Source organism: Struthio camelus, chromosome W (genome assembly GCF_040807025.1).
Source record: "Struthio camelus isolate bStrCam1 chromosome W, bStrCam1.hap1, whole genome shotgun sequence".
Lineage (NCBI taxonomy): Eukaryota > Metazoa > Chordata > Aves > Struthioniformes > Struthionidae > Struthio > Struthio camelus.
The window spans coordinates 16,533,438-16,558,449 of NC_090981.1; the positions used below are offsets into that span (position 1 = coordinate 16,533,438).

The 25,012-nt window shown below is 39.7% G+C and overlaps 3 protein-coding genes across 12 annotated transcripts in view; 1 reads left to right on the plus strand and 2 right to left on the minus strand.

The window, feature by feature from the left end:
- The window catches only part of LOC104150284 (selenocysteine insertion sequence-binding protein 2), a 29,234-nt gene extending 26,815 nt beyond the window's left edge, over positions 1–2,419 (plus strand). For 2 of the 4 annotated variants that reach the window (XM_068924409.1, XM_068924411.1), the window contains exon 19: positions 553–863. In XM_068924409.1, the coding sequence (XP_068780510.1) occupies positions 553–631 (79 nt within the window). In that variant the 3' untranslated portion in view covers positions 632–863. Of the gene's footprint in view, positions 1–552; positions 864–1,450 lie in introns of those variants that run through there. The other 2 variants (XM_068924410.1, XM_068924412.1) reach the window with 2 other exon arrangements.
- Positions 2,420–2,607: 188 nt separating this feature from the next.
- On the minus strand, positions 2,608–18,363 carry LOC138064018 (uncharacterized). Its single transcript, XM_068924421.1, has 4 exons — positions 17,878–18,363; positions 5,947–6,156; positions 4,138–4,235; positions 2,608–3,560 (listed from the first exon to the last, which is right to left on the minus strand). The coding sequence occupies exons 1-4, from the start codon at positions 18,158–18,160 to the stop codon at positions 3,531–3,533; spliced, it is 621 nt and encodes a 206-aa protein (XP_068780522.1). The 5' UTR covers positions 18,161–18,363; the 3' UTR covers positions 2,608–3,530.
- Positions 18,364–18,445: 82 nt separating this feature from the next.
- Positions 18,446–25,012, minus strand: part of LOC138060855 (semaphorin-4D-like) — an 89,518-nt gene continuing 82,951 nt past the window's right edge. For all 7 annotated transcript variants that reach the window (XM_068924419.1, XM_068924414.1, XM_068924420.1 and 4 more), the window contains 3 exons: positions 22,462–22,634; positions 22,074–22,117; positions 18,446–20,919 (listed from right to left, as the gene is read on the minus strand). In XM_068924419.1, the coding sequence (XP_068780520.1) occupies positions 20,003–20,919; positions 22,074–22,117; positions 22,462–22,634 (1,134 nt within the window). In that variant the 3' untranslated portion in view covers positions 18,446–20,002. The remainder of the gene's footprint in view (positions 20,920–22,073; positions 22,118–22,461; positions 22,635–25,012) is intronic.

The window sequence follows — 25,012 nt, forward strand, 5'->3', positions numbered from 1 at the left end:
GTCGCTGTCTTCCAGTAAAAGCAAGAAATGCCTTTTAGGCAGGCAGCTTGATTTAAACTAATTAAGGAAAGCCATGATGACAGAATTCACAGTAAGCTCTTTCCCTGTGATACTTTACCCTTCTAGGGCATCATACAGCAGGTATAAGGGAGACAGCACGGACTACAAAGGCCTGAGAGCGCTGAACTCAAAAAACTCTGTTTAGGAATTTTATGAAGTCGCTAGGGTGAACAATGAGGATGTTTCTGCTCCCTGATGCTATTAAGACAAGTTTACTCTAGGTCTTGCCTTGAAGTTAGAGGATGTTGAAGGTCAGGAAAAAGGCCAGCCTGCTCTCCCTGCTTCTCCACTCCTCCCAACTCTTCTTTGCTTCAGTTTGGAGTTCTGTCATTGTATAACCATAAGAGTTTTTAGTCAATCTTTGTTTGCATCTAAGGGAAATTTTATATCTTATATAGGATAAAAACTTTGTAAAACTAAACATGCACATAACAGTGGTAGAGCGTATTAGAGGGAATTCTCTGTAGAAATACCATTGTTTATTGCTTGCAGACATCAAATGACAAGCCTAGAGAACTCCCTTTTCTGCAGTGGAGGATACTTGCATAAGAAGTTCTGTCAAGCATTCTGAAAGATGCGATTGGTGCCAGGTGCTACAGCCAGCCTCTCTGAAGTATGTTTGTAAATGCTTTACCACCTTTACCAGTTGTAGTGCAATACTTCAAAAAGTAGCTGCCCTGTGAAGCTAGAGGTGATATATATTTTTAAAAAAAACTCTAAATACTAAATTCAAAGTCCAAACAATTTTGTAGAATGTAAGAAAGATGTATAAAAATCTGCTATAATATATTGATTCGATAAAGTATGGTTGAAGTGCAATTCTTTGTGACCTAAAAGAAGTCAACTGTTCTGGTGGGCAGTTAATGGATATCTGGACTGTCAGTTTTGAGGAAGAACATCTTCCTTTAAAGAAAGAAAGTAAATAAGTGAACCACCATTGGGCTGAAATGCACAGTTGTTCACTGTTTGCAATCGTCTTTTGGCATTAGTTTCACCTAATCTTAAATGGAAATTAAGGATGAAAGATCTCACTGATGAAGGATGGTTTTGACTGGCAGGACATATCCTTGGTCCCAAGGTAGGTTGCTGTTTGTTGGCACTCATGCCACTGATGCACATTTAAAGCTGCTAAACCTTTTTTCCTAGTCACTGCATGGTAGCATGGAAGGGTAGTTGCTGGAGAGTGCGCGTCCTGGTGTTTGCTGTATTTATTTTCTGTACAGCTTTTGTCTTATCCTAGAGGAGCATTCAGAGCGACTTTGGAAGCGTTACAGCTTATACAGAATCTTAGCCACTTTCTAAGGAGAAGGTGAAGTAACTCCTTAAGGAATTCACTGTATGGGGTTATTGATCTGTTTACTAATTGTGTTAAACCAATGTTTTTTCATAGTGACTTGAGAGGCATTTAGTATATAAACTCCTACAGAAATGGTCTTGCACAGATTAAGAATGTGTGATGAAGCCCTGTTGCCATAACTGATTGATTGGCCCACATGTGTGTTCAAAGAAATGAAGATTAGAAAAAAGCCTGTGATCTACTTAATTACAGGTATAAAAAGCTTTGCTTTAGCCTTACTTCCTTTCTTGTTATGGCAGGTTTTACTGGTAAAAATTCTGCTAGTATATTATGGCTAGGTGCTCTGCTGCACCAGTCCTAAGTATCAGAGGGCCTCTGCTGCCTCAGGCAGTAAGAGAAATTGGTCTGTTTCCTTTTTTTTTGGTTGTTAACAATGAGGACAAAATGGAGCACAGTAAGTTGAAGAAGAAACTAATTTAAAATTGAGGTAATACCAGAAAAGCTAATGGGGATAAAGTAGCATGATCTAACAAATGCAGCCACCCTGATTGTTAGCACCTTTTTTTTTCTTCCTAGGGGTTCTCCAGCTCTACTAGGTTAGCATATGGATTGTCAGCAGTTTGTATGCCTTGTATGCCTTTGCAAAGTAGAGCTAAACAAAAAAAAAAGTGGCAACCAATTTCTATTACTTGTGATCCTTCTTTGCAGTGACAAGGCAAAACACAGCTATGCTTGTCCAAAACAAACCAACCAACCAACCTCTCACCTCAGTCCTATAAAGATCTTACCTTCTCATGCAACAACACAAAAAACAAACTTAAATCTGTTCAAAATTAGTTGAACAAATGAAAGAGGGACAATTTAAGAAAAGTCTTTTTAATTGTGCCTTAGTCATAAAAAAATGTAATAAGCAGAAACAAAATGAAAAAAAAAAAAACAGTTCCCACTGAACCTTAGTATCAGAAGTCCACACCAGGATTAATTTGTGATTGCTAATAAGAAAAATAGGGAAAAATGGTTTTTGTGTAAGAATTTTTACCCAGCACGCATGACAATAAGGTGGTCTGGCATTGAAAATAAATAGGTCATTTAGAAAAGACTCAAAGTTAAGGACAGAGCGAATGCTTTCTTTAAATTAGATGGTTTGTTTCCCACTTTAAGTCTTACCAGTTAGGGATTAGCATAGGAATAAGTATGAAGCTTTCCCTATTGCTAGGAGCAGCAGTCTAGGTAAGCACAACATCTTACTCTGAGGTTTTTGAAGAGCGCTGAGAAGACAAAGACAGAAAGCTTAAATTGTGCCTCAAACTTTTTATTTATTGGTTGCAGAAAGACAAAACTGAACAGCAGTGCAGTAAAACATCATTTCACTGTGTAATTAGTAGGTCCCCACATTTACAATCTGCAGTTGTTCACTAAGAGTAAGTGAACTCGATACCATTTTAATCTTAAAATTCATTGAACACACAAGTGTGTAAAACTACCACAATTATCTCAAATTCTGCAGAATAATTTGCAGTAACTAAGCAGTCTGCTTTAACTTGGGTGCTTTGTAAGCCTCCTATATTTTGAGCATTAATCAGAATGTCTTTATTTGATACAGAAACTTTTGTGATCAAAGGTTTTTGAGCAGCTAAGTTAAATTGTAAATGAACTTGCTGACACCAGAAAGGAATGCTCTTTAAAACACTAGGAACAGGGTTTAAGGGTAAACATATTAAAAGAAAATAAATGGGAGTGTGGAAGTGCCTTTAAATAAATGCGATCCAGACCTTACTTATTGATCTCTAATTCATATGCCAAGATCAGCAAGACCAGGAAGAACTGGTTTGCTTAATGAACTCAAAACAGAAGCCATAGACCATATTATATTGTTTGAGTAGCACAAGTCTTACTAAAAAACACTTTTGTTCTTCGTTAAGCTGAAGTGACTGGCATCAGATAACCAGAGATGGTTCCAACATGGGATTGGTGGCCTCTCTTGTAGCAAGTAAGTTATTCTTTGGTGCACTAAGGAAATTCTGTTCCACCTCGACCTTCAGCTGATTCTCCTGAATATCAACCCCAATGCCAGCACTAGCACTCGCAAATACCTCTTTGAATGCAGTATTAGAGTACTGGGCATTCTAACTCACATACATTTCTTACTCTAGCCTGTTCATTCCTTTGTCCATTAGAGGGTGTTTTTCTTGTTGCAGCTCTCCTGAAGGTGAAAAAGTTCAGAATGAAGCATTAATACAGGTTTAAAGTAAAATGGGTTTTAAAGGTTGCCTATACTGTTTATTCCACATGCCACAAGTATTTGTCATAGCCTAAAGATATCAAAAGTAATCTCCCTTTTTAACTGTTGGAGAAAAACATTGAAAGTGACATACAGATTTTCTTTTTTTAAAGAAAGGCCAGCTTTGATAGACAATACCAGTTATGAAGTCTGATAGTCCCTGCAACCCGATTAAAGTCTTACAAATGCAGTCAAATGAATCTGCTATGTTCGGTATACAAAGTCTCACCGTTTTGGGCAGGATTATTTTTTTCTTACTGATTTAGCTCTTGGTAAGTGGCTAGAAGGAGGAAGCCGACATAACGGTAATATACAAAATGAATGAAACAGATCTTATTGTTAAGAGAGTCCATCCAGAATGGCATCATGCACAGGAACACTGATCTGGTGGTTATACAAATGCTTTCAGTTGCAGAAGCGTCATAAGCTACTGTAAAATTAGACAGTAGCGTGTTATGTAGAAAGCACAGTATGAGATTTCTATTCCAATAATTCTTACCCATGTCTTCTTCCAGTTTTGCATCATCTTGTCGTGTTCACTGATGGCAGTTCTCCAGCTATCAAGTTCTTTGGTCCATCCATCCTGGCCAGTGCTATCTGAAAATAGTTATGTAATCATCCTGTTTACAAAGTAATACCCAAGTAAGTTGAGCTATTCAGTTGCAGTAATTCTCACAGAGGGTAGGGCTCAAAGGAACAAAAGCCACCATCTTGTCCTCTGTTCTGCTCTATCTGGCCTCAAGTTATTTGGAACTAACCTCTATTCAAGTGGTCGTGTCTTTTCCCCTCAGCAGAAGACATTTTAACCTCCAGAGCAAACAGCTTTTGTGCCTTTAATCTATGAGTCAAGGTCTAGAAAACATGACCTACCAATGAGCAGAGCTAAATCCATCTAGAAGCACAGGAACATTGTAGTTAGATCATTTCAAGGCTGGGGAGAAGAATGACATGTTGCTGCTGGCTCCGTTCAGTTTGTAGTTTCCCCCTTTTTCAATAATGTTATGTAGCTAGTTATTCTTCGTTCTTCCTTTAAGAATTTAAGAAGGGTTGTTTTACTGCATCTTAACCTGACAAAGTTTTAGTTCCAATCCTTTCTGCCAGCTTTTCTTGCATTCCCTACCACTGTAGTGGGAACATACACAGATTTAATATATATTTTTTTTAATTTATCCTTCAAGACACTAGTGACAACATAGAACCTTTTGGAACTCAGTGAAAGCAGCCACTGTTTGACATTTACAGTAGTTTCACTGAGATGCTCTTTATTCTGCTTCCAAGACTAACTTTAAAGTGACTGGAATGCTTGCGAGAAACGGATTTCCTCCGCTGCTTTCCTTTATCCCTGAAAAAAGCTGGGATGAGCTAGTCTTGAAAAATTCATATTTGGTGTTGACCTACTAATTATAAATAGTTCATTTTGTTCCTCTAGAAAAATATTACATTAATTCCTCCTCCTCTCTTGTTAAAGACTGTGCATTCCTTTCTCCAGGTCTGCTTAAGTTCTCACAAGCTAGTCGCAAGTAGTCCTGAAGTTGCATCAGTCAGTTCTGGGTACCTAAAGATGAATTTATCCTGCCCAGGTGCTCAAGTTAGCTAGCTGACCTCCTGCCCATTAATATCAAAGTGAAGAGGTAGGAACTGTCCCTACCTGACTTCAGATTTAATTTTTTTTTTTTTTTTTTAAATACAAGGGAGGGGGGCAGGGGTGTCTCTAGTATTTAACTTCCTTGGCATTAAAGGATTTTTCTTTGTTACCCAGTGTAGTTCTTGTGAAGTGTTATTCCCTTATAACCCTTAGTACTCACCTGACTTTCAATTTGTGTCTATTAGTTTTGTTTGCAGTGAAAAAAGAGCTTATAATTTGCCTCAGCTGCACTTAGCTAACTTGCTGTATTTTTTCCTTCAAATCTGCCTACCAGGAAGTCTTATCTGCTATTTGTGACTTTAGTGACAGAGAAGAGAGAGAGAGAGAGAAAGAAAGAGAGAGAGAGAGAGGGCAACAACATACTAATAGCTGTAGACCATGAACTCTGGTTTATGCTTGTCTGCAGATTATCTTGACAACAGATTGACTTTTATAGTAAGTAGCAGTTACGATTTCATTTCTAGATCATAACTGCTAATTTGCAAGTTAGTTCTTTGGGGGAAGAGGAAAAAGCAGTATTTATGACTGTAAAAGCTTTTCCTAAACAAGCACTTGAAGTGGGTACATCTCCACCTGTGTATGCATTTTATGGGTGAAATAGTTACAGAGCTCTCCTTCTATCAGGGTCAGGACAAACACAGCATACATTCAGCGTGAGCCTACCTTTATCTTCCACTGTGATGAGCACTTCTGATGTTGCGTTCCCAACTTTTGAGACAACCGAACATTTATATTCTGTACTTTCTGATATTGAATCTTTCACCCAGCTTAAAATATGCAGTCTGCCATCAACCAGCGTATGAGATTGCTCCATGATGCATGCCTGCATCTTTTGTCTGTTTTTCTTCCATACAAAATGGGAATCATCTGGACCTGTAAAAATGTCAGTCAGCTTTTGTTGGAAAACATTACTAAGATGAGTCTTTGAACACAAAATGAAAGACTAAGACCTTAAGATTAGACTCAAAGGTTGAGTGTAATGTTTCTTAGGTTTCTTTAACTGAAATGCTAGGTACCAAAAAGCTAAGACTTTTAAAAAAAAAAAAAAAAAACACACACACACACACACCACCACCAACATTGATAATGAGGTTCAAGCCTAAAAGGTCATAGAAAGGAAGCATCTGGGTTCGCACAAGTGGGAACTTACCCTGCAAGCATGATAGACTAGATGATAAGTAAATCAGCATTATCAGCCTATGTGATTTGATTACCTATAAAACTAGGTAATGCTGCCTAGTGCTTGATCGAGCTATGGAAGTTGAGACCATCTGAGACGTGCATTGTAAAATCTGAACTAAAGGACAGCAGGAAAAATAGTTCAAGAACTCAGCACATCAAAGATGCTGGAACTAAAGAAAGTAGCAAAATTGGAAAAAGTATAGAACCGCTAGTCACTGCAATTAGGCAGGACAGAACTTGGAAGAAGCTTGGATTAACAACAAACAAACAGCAGTGTAATCTTTAAGCCTTATTGCCATTATTCCTCTTACCTGGGAGGACAGAAGTTGAATAAATCAGAGACTGACAGTAGCCCAGAGGACAGAACAGCTGTTCCTAGAAAATTAGCAAGTTCGGCTGACATGTATTTGGCAACATCAGAGTTTTTTCATTTAAAAGAAAAGCATCTGGGCCACAGTAAGAACTTTGCAGTAATACTGACTTTTAAAACATGTATTACTCCCTGGGGGCCTATGATCCAGACTAGCCTTAACAAGAGAAGATGTAAAATTCAGGGTTGAGAGAAAATAAAGGATTTTTACTACTATGTTCTAGGAAAGAGGTAGCTTACTACAGAAACCAGCTTTTGACTGCAAATTGATGTGTTTTTTTTTTGGTGTGTGGAAAAAAAATATTTGATTCTAGGTCTGTGTCCTGAAAACTATGTATACTGTAAATTATCATGAAGGGCAGACCAAAAAAAAAAAAAAAGAAAAAAGAAAGTATTCAGTGCACTTCTCAATGTAATGACTTCTTAAATTCGTAATTTGTTTGGAAACAAAACTAATACCCTACAACCTGAAATAAAATAATACTAAGAGCACAGATGAATGATCCAATTAAAACCCGGTAAGAGTTTCTCCTGGGGGAAGAGGGTGAATGGCACAGTGTCTTTAGAAGTACTGACAGCAGCTTGGACAAAAGTGGAGAGGGCAAGCATATGCTGAAAATGTAGATATTCATTTAAAAAAAAAAATCAATCTTTCATGGGTGATTGTACGTCTATTAACAGTATGTAGGTCACATGTAGCTAAAAACATGAGAAATCTGGAACCACGAACAAATTATTCCAATATAGTAAGGCTGAAGTTGTTTTTTTGGGTGAACAGAAGGAATAACAGGAACATAGGGCCAAGCCAAAAATCTTAGGATTAAAAAAAAATAGATTTTTGAAGAGCTGAAACTTACTTACCTTCAGAGAATGTTCCTTGGAGTTACTCTAGATTAGAATTTTTTTTTTTTTAAGAGATGCAACATATATAGCTGATGCTATATTAATAAAGAGAAGAAATTAAGTGATAGTGTCACTGGAAGTCAAGCTGTAGAATGGAGAAATGAAAACTAACTTGATCAAAATGAAGATCAGTAAGACGAGGGAATGATGGGACAGAGGTCTCAGGATGAGCTTTGACAAGTGTCAAATAAAGAAGTATTACTCTAGCATTGTAAAGCTAAAAGTCAGGTGCTCAGGTAAGGCCATAAGCTCCCAAACTTTATTAGCAGTAGTTCAGGTCCTAACACATGGGACTAGAGGCATTTCCTGCCTAAAAGTAGGGGGCTTGAAAAACCTTATTTTAGGGCCAGGCGACAAAGTGGCACGTTCAGTGCACTGATGGAGACCACTTCCCTAAAATTGCTCCAAATGTTTCCTGTTCTTACTTACACCAAAGAACTTCTGTTTTCCAGTGTTTAAGATCGCAGTGCTACCCAAAACTCAGTTTTCCCAAGTGTGAAATCCAATAATTTACTTATTTGGGCAATCTTGCAAGCAGTGTTGTCTTAGGTCAGCTCCTGAACAAATTGCAACTGGGTAATTTTGCTCTTCTCAGACCCGTGACTACCTCTGTTTTGTATGCAGTCAGAAGCGCTGGGGATCGCCACCGCGCAAGACTTGTACAAGTTACTTGGCAGCAAAATCTAGACGCAAGCACTGGTCAGGGGCCTGTTGTGAACTGCGTGGAAGAGAGGGTTTTTCCTGATCTTCGTGTTTCACTGCGGTTCAGTCCTGATTCTCAGGCTCTGCTGTTACTGTGTCTTACTTTTCGCGTCTCATGATTGAGCAACAGAAACATATGCTGACAGAGTTTCATCTGTAAAAACCTTGAGCCACATTCTTTAACTTTGCTACAACTCTAGAGTAAGATAAATTCAGACTTAAGGTGTAACAGAGAAGTCTTTTTCAAAGATAAAAATGTAAATGTATGTATCCTACATTTGTTACAGGTGTCATAACACAAATGACATGTGTGTCCAGTGCAAAGCTTAAAAAACGAATCTACTTACATTGCCATCCTTTTTAAGACTGCTTGAAAGATTTAAAAAAGTGATCTTATTAATACATAATAGTCAAGCAAAGAATTAAACAGCAAGACAGTCTGGATATGTAAATAGCTACATTTAAGCAACAATGGAAGGCATTTTAAACGTTTCACTTACTTTGAAACCATTGCTCCAATCTCAGTACATACTTACTAACAACCTAATTTACCACCTAAGCTATTGTAAAAAGCAGGAAGGCTAACAGCTATAAAATGAAGTAAAAAAAAAAAAAAAAGCAACAGCAACAAAACCCTTGTTGCACTATCAGAACTACCCGTTTCCTCAGTGCAAGCCCCTCAGTGTCCAGTATTTGTGAAAGCGGTTGTTACTTTTGCACGTTTTTTAATTGTCTGCACCTCTGTTGTCAGCACTTTGAAACGTTACTGCCCTGGCAGCTCTACTGGCAGCACAGGCTCTCTAACCTACTTCAAGTCAGCCAGGTTTGCAAAAACCACACGTTTACAAGCGAGATGGATTTTCCCCTCCAGATCTTCTACAGGAACAGTTTTGGCAGACAGAGATAAACTTAAAGTGGTAAAAACTTAAACCACTGCAGCTGCTTGTAAAGTAAATTTCTACCCAGAGTCAACTGCAGTCAGTGAAGTATTGGTGTAAATTCCCTATTTTAAGAGGGGGGGGGGGGGGAATCTAGTTCAAAAGGACTGAAACTAAAGTCTAAAGGTACAGATTCAGAATGGCATGCTTTCAAGAAAGCTCTGGGATACTAATTTAAAAGCAAGAGATTATGGATTAAGTAGAGCTCATTGACATAATAAGCTGGGGGGGGGGGAGCAGAGGAGGAACACTGGCCAATCCATTTCCTTCTGTCACATGCCAAAACCTTCAGAGCTGCGTGCACGTTTCAAAAGCCACCTCACGAAAACTGTAGAGTAAAATACTTGAGAAGCACTACCACACTGTTGTTGCTTTAGCATAGTATTTTTAGCATGGTATTTAGTTCCTGAAATTAAAGGATAACATTGAAAAAAGGCTTCCCTAAAATTTAGTTGGAGAAACATGTCAAGATAGAAGGAGGCGGAGTTGGGTAAAACAAAACATGAACTGTCAGCAATCCTAAACTTCTTAACGCTTTCCCCAGCTAAACTAATCTCCGAGACTCAGAAACAAGTTTAAATCCAGTGAAGATAACTGACAGGTATCCCATAGAGAAATTTTAGCAGGGTAACAAAACAGTCTTTTCCACAAATTCCCATGATCTAGACACAGCAACGCCACCAGAGATGATCTTAAGTGACAGGAAGTTTAGGTTTGGAATGACTCCTTTATTCCACAACAGATATTAAAAAAACCCTCCCAAAGTTGGCAGCAAGCAGATGATTTAAAAACAGAAACAGAAAAGTTAATCTTAAAAAAAAAAATAAAAAGAAAAAGACATCTGGATTTAATGCTCAATATCTAGCTTGCAGCTTTGGCTTGTACTGAAGGCTGCTGTACTGAACATCCCACATTTCAGAATATCAAGATCATATAGGAAGCTCTCATCCAGAGCAGGGATTAAGTTTTTAAAACACGCTATAATCTGGGTGCAGAAAGATTATTTTAAATCACAGATCAAAGCGAGCCCAGGAGAAGGTTAGTCCATCCTTAATCATTAGCATGGAAAGCAATGAGCAGCACTACTCAATAAGTATGGAGAAGCTCGACTGGAGGCTGCTCAGAGCTCCATGAAGCTACCAAAACGGTTGAAGGTTGGAGGGGGCAAAAAAAGGAAAAAACTCCTTAAATCAAGATCTTCTTAAACAAAAACCCTTGCAGTTTTCTGAAATGGACATGTCAGGCAGGGCTTTGTATATCCACTCTATTTCCCAGCTAACTGGGTCTTCCTTGTTAAATTGAAGTGCAATCCATTAGCCTTCCAAAAAAGAAAGGGCGAATAGCTTGAAACAGCAATGAAAAATCTCAGATAAAAAGCCCAAGGAAAACAGATCCTTCCAAAATGTCAACAAAGATTATCACTTCAAGCAGCAAGTGACAGTGACACCCTCCTTCAAAACTCTAGTGCCTTTGTTAAGGTAGTAGTACATTTATAAAAACATCAACTCTGCAAGCTGACACTGCCTTATCAAAAGGGATAAAAACAAGAAGGGCTTGGCGTGAAATGCAAACCACATACAAGCCGGAAAAAGTCTCCTGTCACTAGCACGGGCAATGCACAATGCATACAGATGAAAGTAGGACACAGCATCATCTGCCTTCTCAGCAAAAAAAAAAAAAAAAAAAAAAAAAAAAAAAACTGAAAGCAGATGGGGGAAATGGCTGACTTGTCTATGAGATGGAAATGCAACACACAGCGGCTGTGGATCTCAGCTTCAATAGCATATAGATATTCTCCCAGTGGGTCCAAGAAAGAGTTTGCAATGGGAACCCAGATAACAGCCTGTAAACATTAATTAGACAAACTTGGCAAGCTAGAACTAGAGACTAGTTAGATCTAGCTACATCAGCTAGAACTAGATGTTGAGTTTCCAGTTGGAGTTTGCTTGCTTGCTTTTGGCCTCTTATCAGCTAATATACTACATATATTTAAGTTTTAAAATAAGGCGGAAAAGGAAACTGGAAAACACATTCCCTCTTTTAAGGAAGAGTGTAAACTGTGGCATTTGCTCAGTTGTTTGCCAGACTCAGCTGGCAGGAAAAAGGCTGGAAGAGAAGGAAATGAGATTTTGATCTTCACTGAGGACAATGCACATGATATTAGTGAAGCAGCTCTGGTAAGCAATTTCTGCTGAAATGGTTAAAGAATGAGTGACAGCTGTGTTCCAAATAATTACCCAGTTAATCGGCCATCAGATTGAAGGATTATTTATTATAAGCCTACAGGTAGCTGTCAAAGGTAAGCGGAGAAAAGGAAAGGTAAAGATAGTCTCTATAGTCCAGGGCCCAACACATTGGTTTGCAAACAGGGTTAGCAGGGTAACAAGCAGTTCTGCAGAAAAGAACGTGAGCGTTGGCATCATATTGCAGCGATTTCAACACCAACCCAAATCTATCATATGTCTTACTAGGTAGGATTGGGAAATCTTAAACTTCTCAATCATGACAAGGGTTTAGGAGTTAATACTAGCCTGAGCTGAGACGTTACGGAATCAGAGTTCCATATTAGGCAAGGAGAAAAACAGTTTAATTATTTATGATGAATTGCAAAAGAACAGCTAAGCAAGGAGGTGAAATAAAACCTTATAAGCAAATGGTATATAGAAGCAAACACAGAGCAAAGCGAATCTCTCCTGAGATTTTCAGAAGAGATGTCCTGGAAAACCTTTTCAAAAGTATACTTGGATCTTGAAAACCCAAACGTGAAGCACACTTCACATTTTATTTACAGCTAGTCATACTATAAAAGCTGTCATGCATTCTGCAAAACATCTTTTTCTTGCACAGTTCTGGTCCCCCAATAATCCTTGCTAGGAGCAGAAGCTGTGATTGTCAGTAATGTGCACGTTAGCTTGCATGCGTACATTAAAATTCAGATGGCGAATCCTGCTTTTTTTGGTTTTTTTTTGTTTTTTGTTTTTTGTAATCTAATCAGCTTGTCTCTGCAAAAAGCCTATGCAGCACCTAATTCCAGAACTAAAGAACTAAACTGAAGCAGCACAGCTGTTGCTTCACTCACATATTGCTTTGTACGGTTTTTAACCAAAAGAGAAGGTACCAGTTGCTTTCCTGACTCTCAGCAGACCTTTGGGAGAAATTATTCTGTCAAAAGGGTAAAGGATACCGATCTAAAAATTTTAACAAGAGGCAGTTTCAGATGTTTGAAGACTATCAAGGGTCTTAATTTGCACATAGTCCTTTGCTGGCAGATGAGGCAGTTGATATAATTTAGCAATACAGCAGAACACTTACAAAATTCACTGGTATTTCGATAATGCAGGATAGGCTACAACATGAATGTAATTTGAAATGTTATTAAGCTTTAGCATATTACAACAGTAATAATTATTTGCAGGCTACAATTACTAGTTTTAACCAGAATGATTTCCTCACTGGGGAGAAAGAGATTTTAACGACTCTTGCTAATTTATAAATGTTAAAGAAAAAAAAAAAAAAGGCCGTACAAAAGGAGATTTCCCAACTTCTGCACCTTATATTCATTGCACAGGAAAAAACCTGTATGAATTCAGTCAGCTGTACAGTAATGTACAAGAAAACATTTCCTTCCTTTTTTCTGCTGAATTGAATCTTTTGAAAAGGAGTTAATACACTCTTGGTTTTACTTCCCCCTCTACATTACCCCCCCATCTTTATCCTGAGGGGCCTTAGACTGAAGCTATATTTAAGTTAAGCTTATTCTAGTCCTTAAGAGAAAGCATATATTAAGAAAAAATATATATAGTAACTGTCCTCCTTGCACATCCTTCCACACATTTGACTTGACCATTGTCTTTACATGTGCACATGGCAAAAGAAATTTTTTACAGGAATATGTCAAATTTGCTGCTGACACCAGAATATAAGAATGCTGCATTCATGTCATCATCTTTACAGAAACTGATTTTCAGTTGTCTTACAGGTGCCACCACCGAGGAGCCATGAGAGCCAGGACGGTAATACCAACACTTACAAAGGGTTTTTCTTGTTCTTGTTTGCAAACACACACTGTTAGATGTAACAGGGCCACACTAGTCCCCAGTTCCTGAAACAGGCGGTGCCCACGCTGTCATAAGACAGTGACAGCCTTAACCTATCACAGTCTAAAGCGGGAAAAAGGATGCTTTTAGTTTAATGTCTGCGTGGTTTTTATTTAAAAGTGGTCGGAAATATTCAATTGATCTCCCAAACTTAAGCGATGACTTAAGTCCTTTTCTGTTAACAGCTTACAAAATTTAGATTATGACCTTAATATATCTTATATAGAGACTTTAAATAATAAAAAAGAAGCGGCCTGTCACAGATCTACATGGAAGGAATGGTTTTATCATACCAAGGTGCCTCTAAGTGATTCAGCCAGTGCAGAAATTATTAAAGGAGGCAGTACAAAACCACAATATGCAAAATGACAAATTAACAGTTATCATCAGATTACTGCAGCCACAGACACCAGAGGTTTGGGGACAGGCAGGATATAGAAATTTATATTTATATTTATAATACATAAAGCAGGATATAGAACTGGTTAACAAGGTACAAATTTAGCATTCCCACATGAGGATAAAGATAAACCAAGCGTGGATTAATAAATAACTGTACAGATTAAAGTCGGCAGTACTGCTTCGGCAAAGCACACCATGTTAATCTCAATATATGCTACATAAAAATTAGCAAAATGTTTTAGAAAGTTTTCAAGTATTTATGCAGCGGATTGAATTTTTCTGGCAGAGGCAAAGCTTTTCCTTTCTAGGCTATCAGTTTTACTTAAGGGACTTAACTGCTGCGCAAACACACACAGTAGCATTTTCATGTTCGAAAAACTGCTGATGACACACCAGTCCACAAGCATAATTATCAAGAAACACCTATTAAGACTTTCAGAAGAGGTAACGTTCTGGGGATTATTTTATACAACAGTCCACAAAAAAGCAGGTGGAAAAATAGAAAATGGTTTTAAAAAAAAAAAAGTGTATTTTCTGTTTGTCTTCCACTTAGAGCAAGATTACAACTTAGAGCAAAATCCCACCTAGCCTCAGTTGCAAGACACTGAAATGCCGTGATTTATAATCCTAGACTCAAACGTTTTTTTGGCCAGCACGAATCACTTTTCTAAGCAGCGCCTTGCCGCTTTGGGTGCCACATGTCTCCGTTCATCTCTCGGCTGGGCTCCCTAGCTAGGCACACGCACACCGTAACCACAGGCACCCCAATGCATTGCAGCCCCGAGGGGAGACAGCCCACCTGGGGCACGGCGGGAGCGACTTGCAGAGCCCCCTCCCGTCCGCAGCAGCACGTGGGGAGGGGAAAGCTCCCCGCTCCTGCGGGTTGGCAGGTCTGTGACGGATGAGCTCCTCCAGGGGCAAATCTAGGACTAGTCAAGGCTTCGGGGAGGGAGGACGCCTCTGTTGAGACCTGTTCTGCGTTATTACTTGGCCTTATCAGGAAAGCCAAACCTCAGGCATTTGGACACGGCCTCAGGCAAGGTCTGTTTTGGACTCGCTACGCAGACACTTTTTGTCTAGTTTTACGCAGTTTGCAGCAGGGCCCCGGGACGTGCCATGTATCGCATTTTTGCCACTCTCCTGCATGCCTTTCAGCAGAACTTTAAGCTTCACTTAAGAGAGAAAACCAGTAATAAATCATTCGTGATTTTGATTCTGGGGAATTATGGATCGTCTCCCACACTGACGTGGGAAGCTTTCTTGCATTATGCCCTACCTTTAAAATAGCATAACCGCGGGGAACAGGCATTGTACATGGATGTTATCAAGCACCCATCTCGATACCTCGAAGAAATAATAACTCCTTTCAAGCCTGATGCTGCGTTTGCAGAACGTTTCTTTTCGTTCCCAGGGCTATTTTAATGAGAGCGAAAAGTTAAGGAGCAGTAATGGAAAACCTCCAGCTTCAGACAAACTAAGGAAGGAGGTCGGAAGTCTTGACATCATGGAAAACAAATAGAGCCTGAACCTGCAGGCCAAAACCACAAAGCATAATGCTGTTCACTGTTTCTTATCGTCTATAAATCTATTTAAATTGTTGCTCAGCATAATATTCTAGTTACCTAACTTGTCTCTGAAATTAAGGTCAAGGATATACTTATACTCTGCAGTTCGGGGGCGGGGGGTCAAAGTAGTAGCATTGATTCTGCTAAAATGTGTTTAAAAAAGCTTGTTTCTACTATATCTATATTCAACAGAGCACAGTAGAGATAAATTATAAAGCAGTCCTGCACATCATCCACTCACCGCCTTTTCCCCTGCACCAGATGGTGTAGTAGTCTGTTCAATTTATTTCAAACCTGCCTCAAGTGTCTTCAAAGTGTTCAAAAATTCTGTGACAGCAGACAAAGTTACAATAAGGAAAGTATACAGGAAACTTAATATTTGCTAGCACCTATCTAACAGGTCTTTGGAGACATGTGAAAACATGAGACTTTTCAGGGCAGTAGAGAGAAAAACTGGAAGCAATTTAAGGGGGCAGATGTATTTCCTTTTTTTCTGGAAGGGCAAGGGTAACTCATTCTTAAAAAACTCCTTTTTCCAGCAAAAGTAACAAAACCTGACAAGTGGCTGCTTGTGCTCTATCCACTTTATCTTAATGCTGCTGTTGAAATGAGCCTGTTACAAGGTTGGGAAGTATTCTCCTTAGGCAGGCTTTCAGATTAAAACGCGCGGGATGAATGAGAGATGAATAAGCGAACTAACTCCTGCTGCGTTTCCAGACAGCTTGAAGCAGACGTTTATGATTCAGAAAAAGAAGAAACTCAATCGTCCTCATTAAAATAACGTTAGGAACCTGATTAAAAAAAAAAAGCAGCTTCCGTTTTCTGAGCAGATCAGGTGGCAATCTGTCTGCGTTATATATAGACGGGGAACCTTGCTTACCCCACATCCTTTAATCAGAAGGCCGCCTAAGACACTTAACTCTGTCAGTCTCATTTTGCTCTTCTGTTCTTTGCAAACACATTTTGCGTTATAATCATTGCCAGGGGAAATAAAGTTCTGTTACAGCTATGTTTTACTTAAAGAAATATCAACTATCAGTGAAGGAACGTGAATAAATCCAAGCAGAGAGCTTCCTGGTAAACGTGTCTGCTTATCCCCCAGGAATAAATTTATACATCCTCACAGACAGGTCCCGGAAGGGTGCAGAAGGCCTGTATCAGTTTGGTATGCTGGTTTTCATTTTTTTAATCAACGGCACAGAAATTGCAGTTCTGAGTAAGAGGAGGAGTGCGCTGCATCAGCCGAATGTCTTATCTGCTGAAGAGAATGAAGCACCCATCCACAAGATGAAGTCTAGTGATTCACTGCTTTGTGAGAGAAGGTGGAAACTCCTTCCCCAGTGACTAATCTCAGCCTCCAAGTATGAGGACGCCTGGTCTCCCCGAGTCATTACTGCACCTTTCAGAGCCCGAGTCTTGTAGCAGCTCCCTGCACTATTTGTCCCTACCCTTCTGCAGCACTGAAATCCACAGGGTGACTTTAAAACACAGCGCCTTCTGTCTTAAGTTTACTGCCGAGGCAATTACAGTTACTGACAATTTTTAAGCAGCAGCACGTGAAAAACGTGTTAAAACAGACATCAACAGATACCAAATACGGAGACATCACTGGATAAAAAAGGAAGCAATTTAAAAATAAATTCCTGATCTGTAGCATGATTATCAGACAGACTACTTAGTGTAACCTCATGGAGCAAAAGACGTCTATTATTCTGAATTTTCTCATGCTGGAAATAAAAAGCTTCTACGCACACTGCCTATAGCAGCAGTGAACATTTTTAAGCTTATTCTCTTATTTCAAGGAAACAAAGTTACATCTTAAGACCTTTTATAACCATTAAAACTCACTTAGCTTAAACAGACCACTACCATCCAAACAAAAGCTGAAAGACAAATGTTGAATTTCCATGGAAAAAACAGCTTCGACCTTCAACTATATACCTCAGATAACTTTCGTTTTATGAAGTAAATGTTATCATTACCGTAAGAGCTTTACTGTTTAAAATAGTAATAATTAAAAAAAAAATGCATCTGACCAGGTCTAGGAAAATAAACTCAATACCAAACCAATCAAGCTGGATTCAACTGAAGTATTTTTAAAATGGTATACAATGCTGAGTGTGAAAATATTTCTTTGCTAAACTTATCCATACACAATCGCGATTCCGTCGGCGACTTCGGCACAGAAAGGAGCCCGTTCAAGTCAACCGACTGCTAACGTACTTAAGCAGGCGGCTAAACCAGACCCCTTTTTGGCATTACAGTATTGGCAGCGCCCAACTCTGAAAAGTATTAAACCGCCGACTGTCACCGTGACGTTCGTAAGACATCCCGAAACGGTCGCCTTTTACATCAAACGCGTTCATGAGGACACGGCCACACATCTAAAGCTTTACCGCAGAAAGTGCTGGCTCACGCGGGGTCCTCCGACTTACCTGTGGCTTGGCAGAAGAGGCGAAAGGGTCCCCGGACACTAACATGCTGTGCCTGGTCGCTTAGGAAAGGTGGCAACAACATGACCTTTACAGGGTCTGTGCCAGACCAAACGCCAGGCTGGGCGCTGGTGGGTGAAGGAGGTGAATCACTTCCCACACAGGACAAAAAGGAGGTACCAGTAGGAGGGAAAGGTATAGGAGATGAGGCTGTGTGACAGAAGAGGACAGAAGAGAAAAAAAAAAAAAAAGAGGGTACTAAGGAAAAAAGTTGCAAGAAATACATCACACACTGAAGAAATAATGCCAAAACACAAATGAATTTTAGAAGGATGATAACAAGGAAACGTCCCTAGACTCCCAGAAAAGAACGCTTTCCTCCTTCACCCACGCTCCTTTCTCTGTCCTTCCAATCCCCCCCAAGGGATATAACCCATTCAGTTAAAGCTGGAAAGACAATCTATTTCAGATTAATTACAAAAGTTTTCATCCCCCCCCCCCCCCCCCCCCAAAAGAAAACCACAAGGAACGTTAGGATTTACAACATGGAAAGCAGTTCTACCGTGTCAAGTTTCATAAAAGCCAAGATATAATACAATTTATTTTAATATTTATTCTGTCATTTTATATGTACATAATTAAAAATAGAAAAATAAAACCAAACTGAATCTTGTAAAATATAAACCGTTTACACTAAGATGGTCAAAATTATGTTTGCATGAAAGTTCAACATAGAAAAGCAGCCCAGATATACTGCTATTTACTGTTAAAACTGTACTCTACTCCTAGCAATATTTACAGAAAGACGCAGTGAGAGGAACAATTCTTCAAGACTGCACTGCACAAAATGCTTTTACAGACAAACAGTGCTGCTGTGAACCAGGCTTAGAACAAATGCACATTTTCACTTTTGCAGGCATGATCCACATAAACAGTTCAAGTGACTGATTGTTTGAGCAGCTCCAGTTTCAGACTCCAGTTGCATAGGAGATTGGTAGAGGTCATCCAGAAAGGGTGACGTCGCAAAGATTTGTCACAAAAAGAAGCTGAGTTATTTTTGAATCTGAAAAAAAGAATTGCAATGTTTTCTTATCAGGCTGTATCCTAACAGTCCGTTCCAGCACGTTACTAATTGAATTGTCGTAGTGAATTCTTCTCAATTCCTGCTTCGCTTCCACAGTGCAAAACCCTCTCTCAGTGTCCTAGCTGCGAGACAGCTGCTTGCCTGTACTGTTTCATTAAAAAAAAAATTAAACAAAGAAAACCAAAATAATCCAGTTTTGTATAGAAGACAAGATGTGATTACGTCCAGCTTGCTGATTAAGGAAACAAAAAAAAATCTCCTATATCTATGATTTCCTTCCCCCCCCCCCCCCCTTACTCCAGTCCAAATATTTTGAACCGATATTATTGTTGTTATCTAAATTTCTAGAAAGCATCAAAGAAAAGAGCCTTTAAACAAGATTATCCCTGAGTCTTACATAAATCAAGCCAAACCTATCCCCCTTAGGCATTGAATTCTAAAAGATACCTTAAAGCAGTTAAAAACTAACTAACTGAAAGAAACCTAGTGTGCCAACACACAAACTAAAAATAACAGCTAGAAGCAAAGAAAAAAAAATGTCCCAATCTGGACAAAAGTCTATAATTTACCAATCTGATAAACTAAACTTAATTTCCAATTTGGAATTAAAATGAAACTAGATTTTTTTTTTTTAATGGCAGCTAAAAATATGTGCAGACTGAAGTACATTTTAAAGCCAACTGAATTAGAAAGTTATTTTCATTCTAGGGAAGAATCGGGTCAAAGAACGAGTAACTATTCGCCAGAGTGAAGCACTCTGGGGGAAAAAAAATCTGAGGAACAACCAAATGGGGATCTGAAACTGGCCATTCAAAAAAAAAAAAAGTTAAAAAAAAAAAAAAGTATAATACAAAATGCTATGATCTGCAGACAAGAACACCACTTTTCTAATCTGGTGAGATTTGCAAGGAAATTGGCTTGCTGAATAGCTTAAGCACATATAACCTTCTCTGGCTCAGCTGTCACACCCACGCTCTCTCAGCTCCAATAGTTAGCTGCAAGTACCACAGTTGATTTTGTTATTAAATCGGAAGATGGTCTCCTTCAATCACCGTCTGCGTCCGAGTCGGCGTATTTTAGTTCACACTTGACATCGAAAGGTTTGTCCTTGACTTCTCGGAAGGCCTGCGGATTGCCGGGTGGGACCTGGCCGTTCCCGCAATCCGGCTCGGTTTCGTACCCGGTATCGTGGGCCGGCTTCGGCTGCTCCCCGTTCTGGTGGCTGACACTGCCTTGCTCCACCAGGGTTTCTTTCACGCTTTGCTCACAATCAGAAAAATCTGACTTTGTTTTTTTCTTACCAAGCAACATAACAGAGCGGAATTTCAAGCACTGGCTGGGCAAATACCCTTTGTAACAGTTGTAGGAGAGCAGACTCAAGAAGAGAATGAAAAAGAACAGAAAGAGGAACATTAAAAGGAAGTTATCATTTGACTTTAGAAACATTGTCTTTTCTGGGACTGCATCAGGAATCACATTGAAGATCTCCGTGTTGGAGGCTGCGCTTGTTAGGACAGGGCCAATTGGCTTTGTTATTATCCTTGCTGTTGTTACTGGTATAATCTGAGTGGTGGAGGTCTGAGCAGTAGACCCTTCCGTTGGCACAGCTGACCCTTTTGGTACATTGCTATTACCTTCTGTTGTTGCAGCTGCCACAGTTGGGCCCACCGTAACATGCTGGATTTTTTTCAGTTCCAAAACATGCTTAGCCAACACTTGAGAAAATTTCTTATTCTTCACTTTTTCTTCTGACAAACACTGATAAACGCCACTGTCTCCCTCCGATAAATTGAAGATGAGCAGTGCCTTTCCCAGTAGACGGTATTTGGGGCTCTCCACTTTCAGTACATCATCCTTGAACTTCCAAACTACCTGTGCCAGATTGGACTTTTGAGAACATTTGAGTTCTGCTGTGCTCCCATGCTTGAATGTATGCTGAAGAGAATTCTCTCTTACTTTATCTGGAACATCAAAATAAATTTGCAAAGTGTCAGCAATGATTTTTGTTTGCACTAATCCGTACAGTTTCATGACACTGTGCTAGTCATGATGGAAACATAAAGATTACAGCATTATGATTACCAAGACGACAGCATGCAAGAACTTGAATGAAACGCTAAGCTACATCTGCGTACGAGATGTCCAAAGAGACAGGATACCTCAAACTTTAAAACAGGCTCTACTTCTAGAGAAATGGGATGAGACCTTGTCGATCCACAACTGAGTATGCATCTCAGATGAGTCATTGTTTGAAACAAGATGCTGAACTTGGTATCAGTTTACATGCAATTAGGGCATTTTAAATAGATCAATAATTGTAAACTATCCAAAAGGAAACTGAATAAAACGCAGTTACTTAGAACACCATTCTCAACTCAAACTCTCTTCTAAAAATATCAGCATCTATAGCACACCCACAAGACAGCACGATAAGTTAACAAAGTAACTAACAAACACGGAAAAACTCCTATGGTGACCCACGCTATGCTTGGATTAATAACGCAGAGCAAAGCAAACGCTTAAAAGCTTTGTTTACTGCAATACAAATCTCCTGTAATACTACTCTTCTTTAAGACCTCCTTGATCTGGCGGCAGCAACACACACTATAAGAAAAGGGATCTGTGATTACTTGCCTTAAAGCACACTGGAAGGTACTTCAGCTGCTCTGTACGATGTTCTTAACCCCCCCCATCCCCAGCCCCTTCACTTCATCATAGAAGCAACTCTTCCTCAGGATCATTTCATCTGATCCAACAACAATATTCAAGCACTTATCGAAGCTAACAGTAGAATCTCAAATGAGGTATCAAAGAGACAGGCCTCTGTGCTAGAAGTACTTATGGTAAATATTGCCTTCATTCACAAGCCGCTGTTGAGGTGCCCCAGCTCATTTCAGAAGTTTGTGCCCTGCGCACTGAAACGTATACAAATACGGACATTTTAAGACAATACGCAGGCCACACAGATGCTCAACTATTAAAAGAGCAGGATTTTATACCTAGTAAAATGTAAACATACATCAAGATAAACACGGAAAACCAAGCTAAATAAAACAGAACCCTTTCACTATTCCACTTGGATAAGTGAAATAGATTTTCAAAGACCGTAACTTACCAGAACAAGAAGAAGCATCACCACCTATGTTCTGAATCCAATTCCTGTAAGAAGAAGTCAAGAGTATTGCAATTTTAAACCTTATTTCCTGCAGCCTCCCCATCCTCCTACACTAAATAAGGCTTATCTTATCTAAATAGTGTAAACAGACATTTTTTGAAAGATGTGAATTAACGGATAGGAAAAAATCTGTATTTCAAAACATTCAGCTAAAAACAAATCCCAATTATCAGTAAGGAGCAAGACTGACAGAATATTGCAAAGATAAAACCACTTTTAAAAAGGTTCGTGAGTGTTTCAGTATTACATGACCTAGTAAGTGAACGTTTTACAGTACCAACGAGAACTTTTTCATTCTAACTCTAGGGCAAACAAAAGCTGCCATTACCTTTCCAATTCACTTTCTTTAAGAATATCAACACAGGAAGCTTCAAGGGGTTTCCAAGCACAGTAAGGATCCCTTGCTAAAACACAGTCCACACAAGTGGTGTACTTGTCACAGAATGCCACAGGAGACTGCACCACACCAGAATTTGAGCCAGCATAGAGGTATCTTTTGCCCTAAAGGGAAAAAAAAAAAACAAAAAACAAACAAACAAAAAAAAACCAGCCAGTCACTTTCTGAAAGTAGAGTAATCATGTTAAATTCATCAAGCCATTAAAAATGATTAAAAGTAAACAGATGCAAGATATGTTTGTATATGTTTGTAAAAACTGGAACTTGAAGGGAATAGCCATTTGCTTTGATTAGCCTTCATTTTAAAGAGGAAAGGAAACTGATCTTGAAAATATTCGGCAATACAGAAAACGGAAAAAGACAAAAAACATAAAATTGAAATAGCTACACTCTACAAGGCAGGAAAGTGAACGTCTAAATGTGGCTTTATTACATAGTTTTTCCAAAAACATGAACGCACTGACAATCTTCGTATGCGGAGAGATCTGCGTGTGCGGACACAAGCGGGCACATACACGCCGGAAAAGGGAAGGCTTTCTGTATTTACAACCGACTCCTGCCCCCAAAGCAGTCCCTACTGCCTTCAGCTCTATCAGCTGCATCTCCATCAGTGTCAGCTTTACGAGATTCGAATGAAACTGCCTGCTTTCTACCCAAGAACACTGAATGTGTTGGCATAATGCCTAGCAAAAGGGGGATAAACAGAATGATTGCTTGACCTGCAGCCACTGGGGATCCATTTACAAGCAAATCCCACTCCGTGCACTTCTGGAAAAGATCAGACTCACTCTGAGCACCCTGGTCATAAAAAGTAGGCAGCTGTGCATTTCACTCATCTGTTTCAGAGTTCGTGGAAACTGATGGCTCAAGGTACATTGTGAATTTATCCTTTCTTATGCAAAGCCTGGGAAAAGACCCTCACCCTGCAACCCCAAAACATCACTGACCTATCTTCCAGTATTTCTGAGAGGCTGTGTGCACAAAGCTGAAAAGCACACCCCACCTTGGCAGTAGATCGATTTTATCCTGAGTAGAATACTGAGTGAATTTATCAGTATTCTCCAGCAGTTGGCATGGCAAATAAGTCGGATCCAAGTATCGAGTGGCTTTTCCTGGGCTGCAGCCATACAGATCTCAGCGTGCAGAAATGCACTCAGTGGTCGTCTTTGCAGAGAGGCAGCTTGACTCTTTGGCAAGATGAACACGGTCACAAAGTGACAGGCAGATATCCAAAAGAGGCTTGCTAGCAAAATTCTTAAAACACCTCACGTTCAAGGTGTAGACTTTCAGTCCTGAACAGTCACAAACAGTTTCAGGAGAACAACCGCCAGGCCGTTTTAGGACTGAATTTACGTTTTGGAACTCACCATCACCTTTCCACAAAGATATGTAAGGAGGTATCACTGTAAGAACTCAGAGCAGTCCTTTTCCTTATTACAATGACCACCACCAAGTCTGCTTAAGAGTAAACTAATGAACAAAGCATTCTGACTAACAGTAGCCTCTAGAGGCAGGCTACAAGATCAAGCACAAGTTGGGTCCCTCAAACCCACTGAAGCGTGCAGAAGACTTTCAAGGAACTCCGGACACTAGAAAATATAGCAAGACGTAACTGCATCAAAAAAGAATATGCTGGCACTGCTGGAAGGTGGCCTTTGAAAGAGAATCAGCTGTCAGTGCTGTACATTCAAACACAGTCTCCTTCTCTAGATCCTGACAGCTAACACCCAAGCAAATAGGGCAATGCTGCGCATAGGTCGCAATGTCTCCGTACAGGACCAAGCCGCTACCTCCAGGGAGTTCAGAAAACACAAGGAGAGCTGAGCAGACAGTTTCAAAAACTCAGACCAATCTTTCGGCCAAGCAGGAGTTATCAGGATCGACCGCAGGCTCGTCTGACTACCACCCTCGAGACAAGGGGAAGGTATGTGGGAAGGGCCAGAGACTACGGCAGCCAGAAGGTGTTCAGAAAGGATTCTTACTCCAGAGGGCCGTTGCGGCTAACAGATCTACTATGGGATGCCACTAAACATATCCGCATACAAGCTCTGTGAAGGACTGCAGTAGTAACTAATTGCAATTGCTTAATAGATGTCCAAGGAGGAAAGCTTTCAAGCCCCTGCTTCAGTGGCACCACAACAGTACGACATTCACGATTCTGCCACCTCAGCCCAACCTCCAGATACCTCATCACTTAACAGGACTTCAGCTTTTTGGGGAGTATACTAGACAGTTTTGCTTCAGTGTTAGGTGTCGGCTGCAGAGGCTATTCCAGCAAAATGGAGTTTTTTACTCATTCAAGATACAACACTGCTGGCTCCAGGGTGCCACGCAGCAAGTAGTGTTATGTTTAAATCCTAAGCTTTGAAAGCTCTCTCTTTGTAAAAGAAAGAGTGTCCCTACGCGTCCCTATGCTCCATTCCTATTAGTCTCTTTTAGAGGGTTGTACTTGAGCAAGCGAGAACTTGGCACTTGGATTCAG

Bases quoted from the DNA above. Each gene is read 5' to 3' on its own strand.
- LOC138064018 (XM_068924421.1), bottom strand. From the start codon at position 18,160: ATGTATTTCTTGCAACTTTTTTCCTTAGTACCCTCTTTTTTTTTTTTT. The intron at 6,157-17,877 runs GTAAGTCGGAGG...ACATTTTTACAG, and splicing joins CCTCTTCTGCCAAGCCACAG to GTCCAGATGATTCCCATTTT. The intron at 4,236-5,946 runs GTAGGCTCACGC...AACTATTTTCAG, and splicing joins CATCACAGTGGAAGATAAAG to ATAGCACTGGCCAGGATGGA.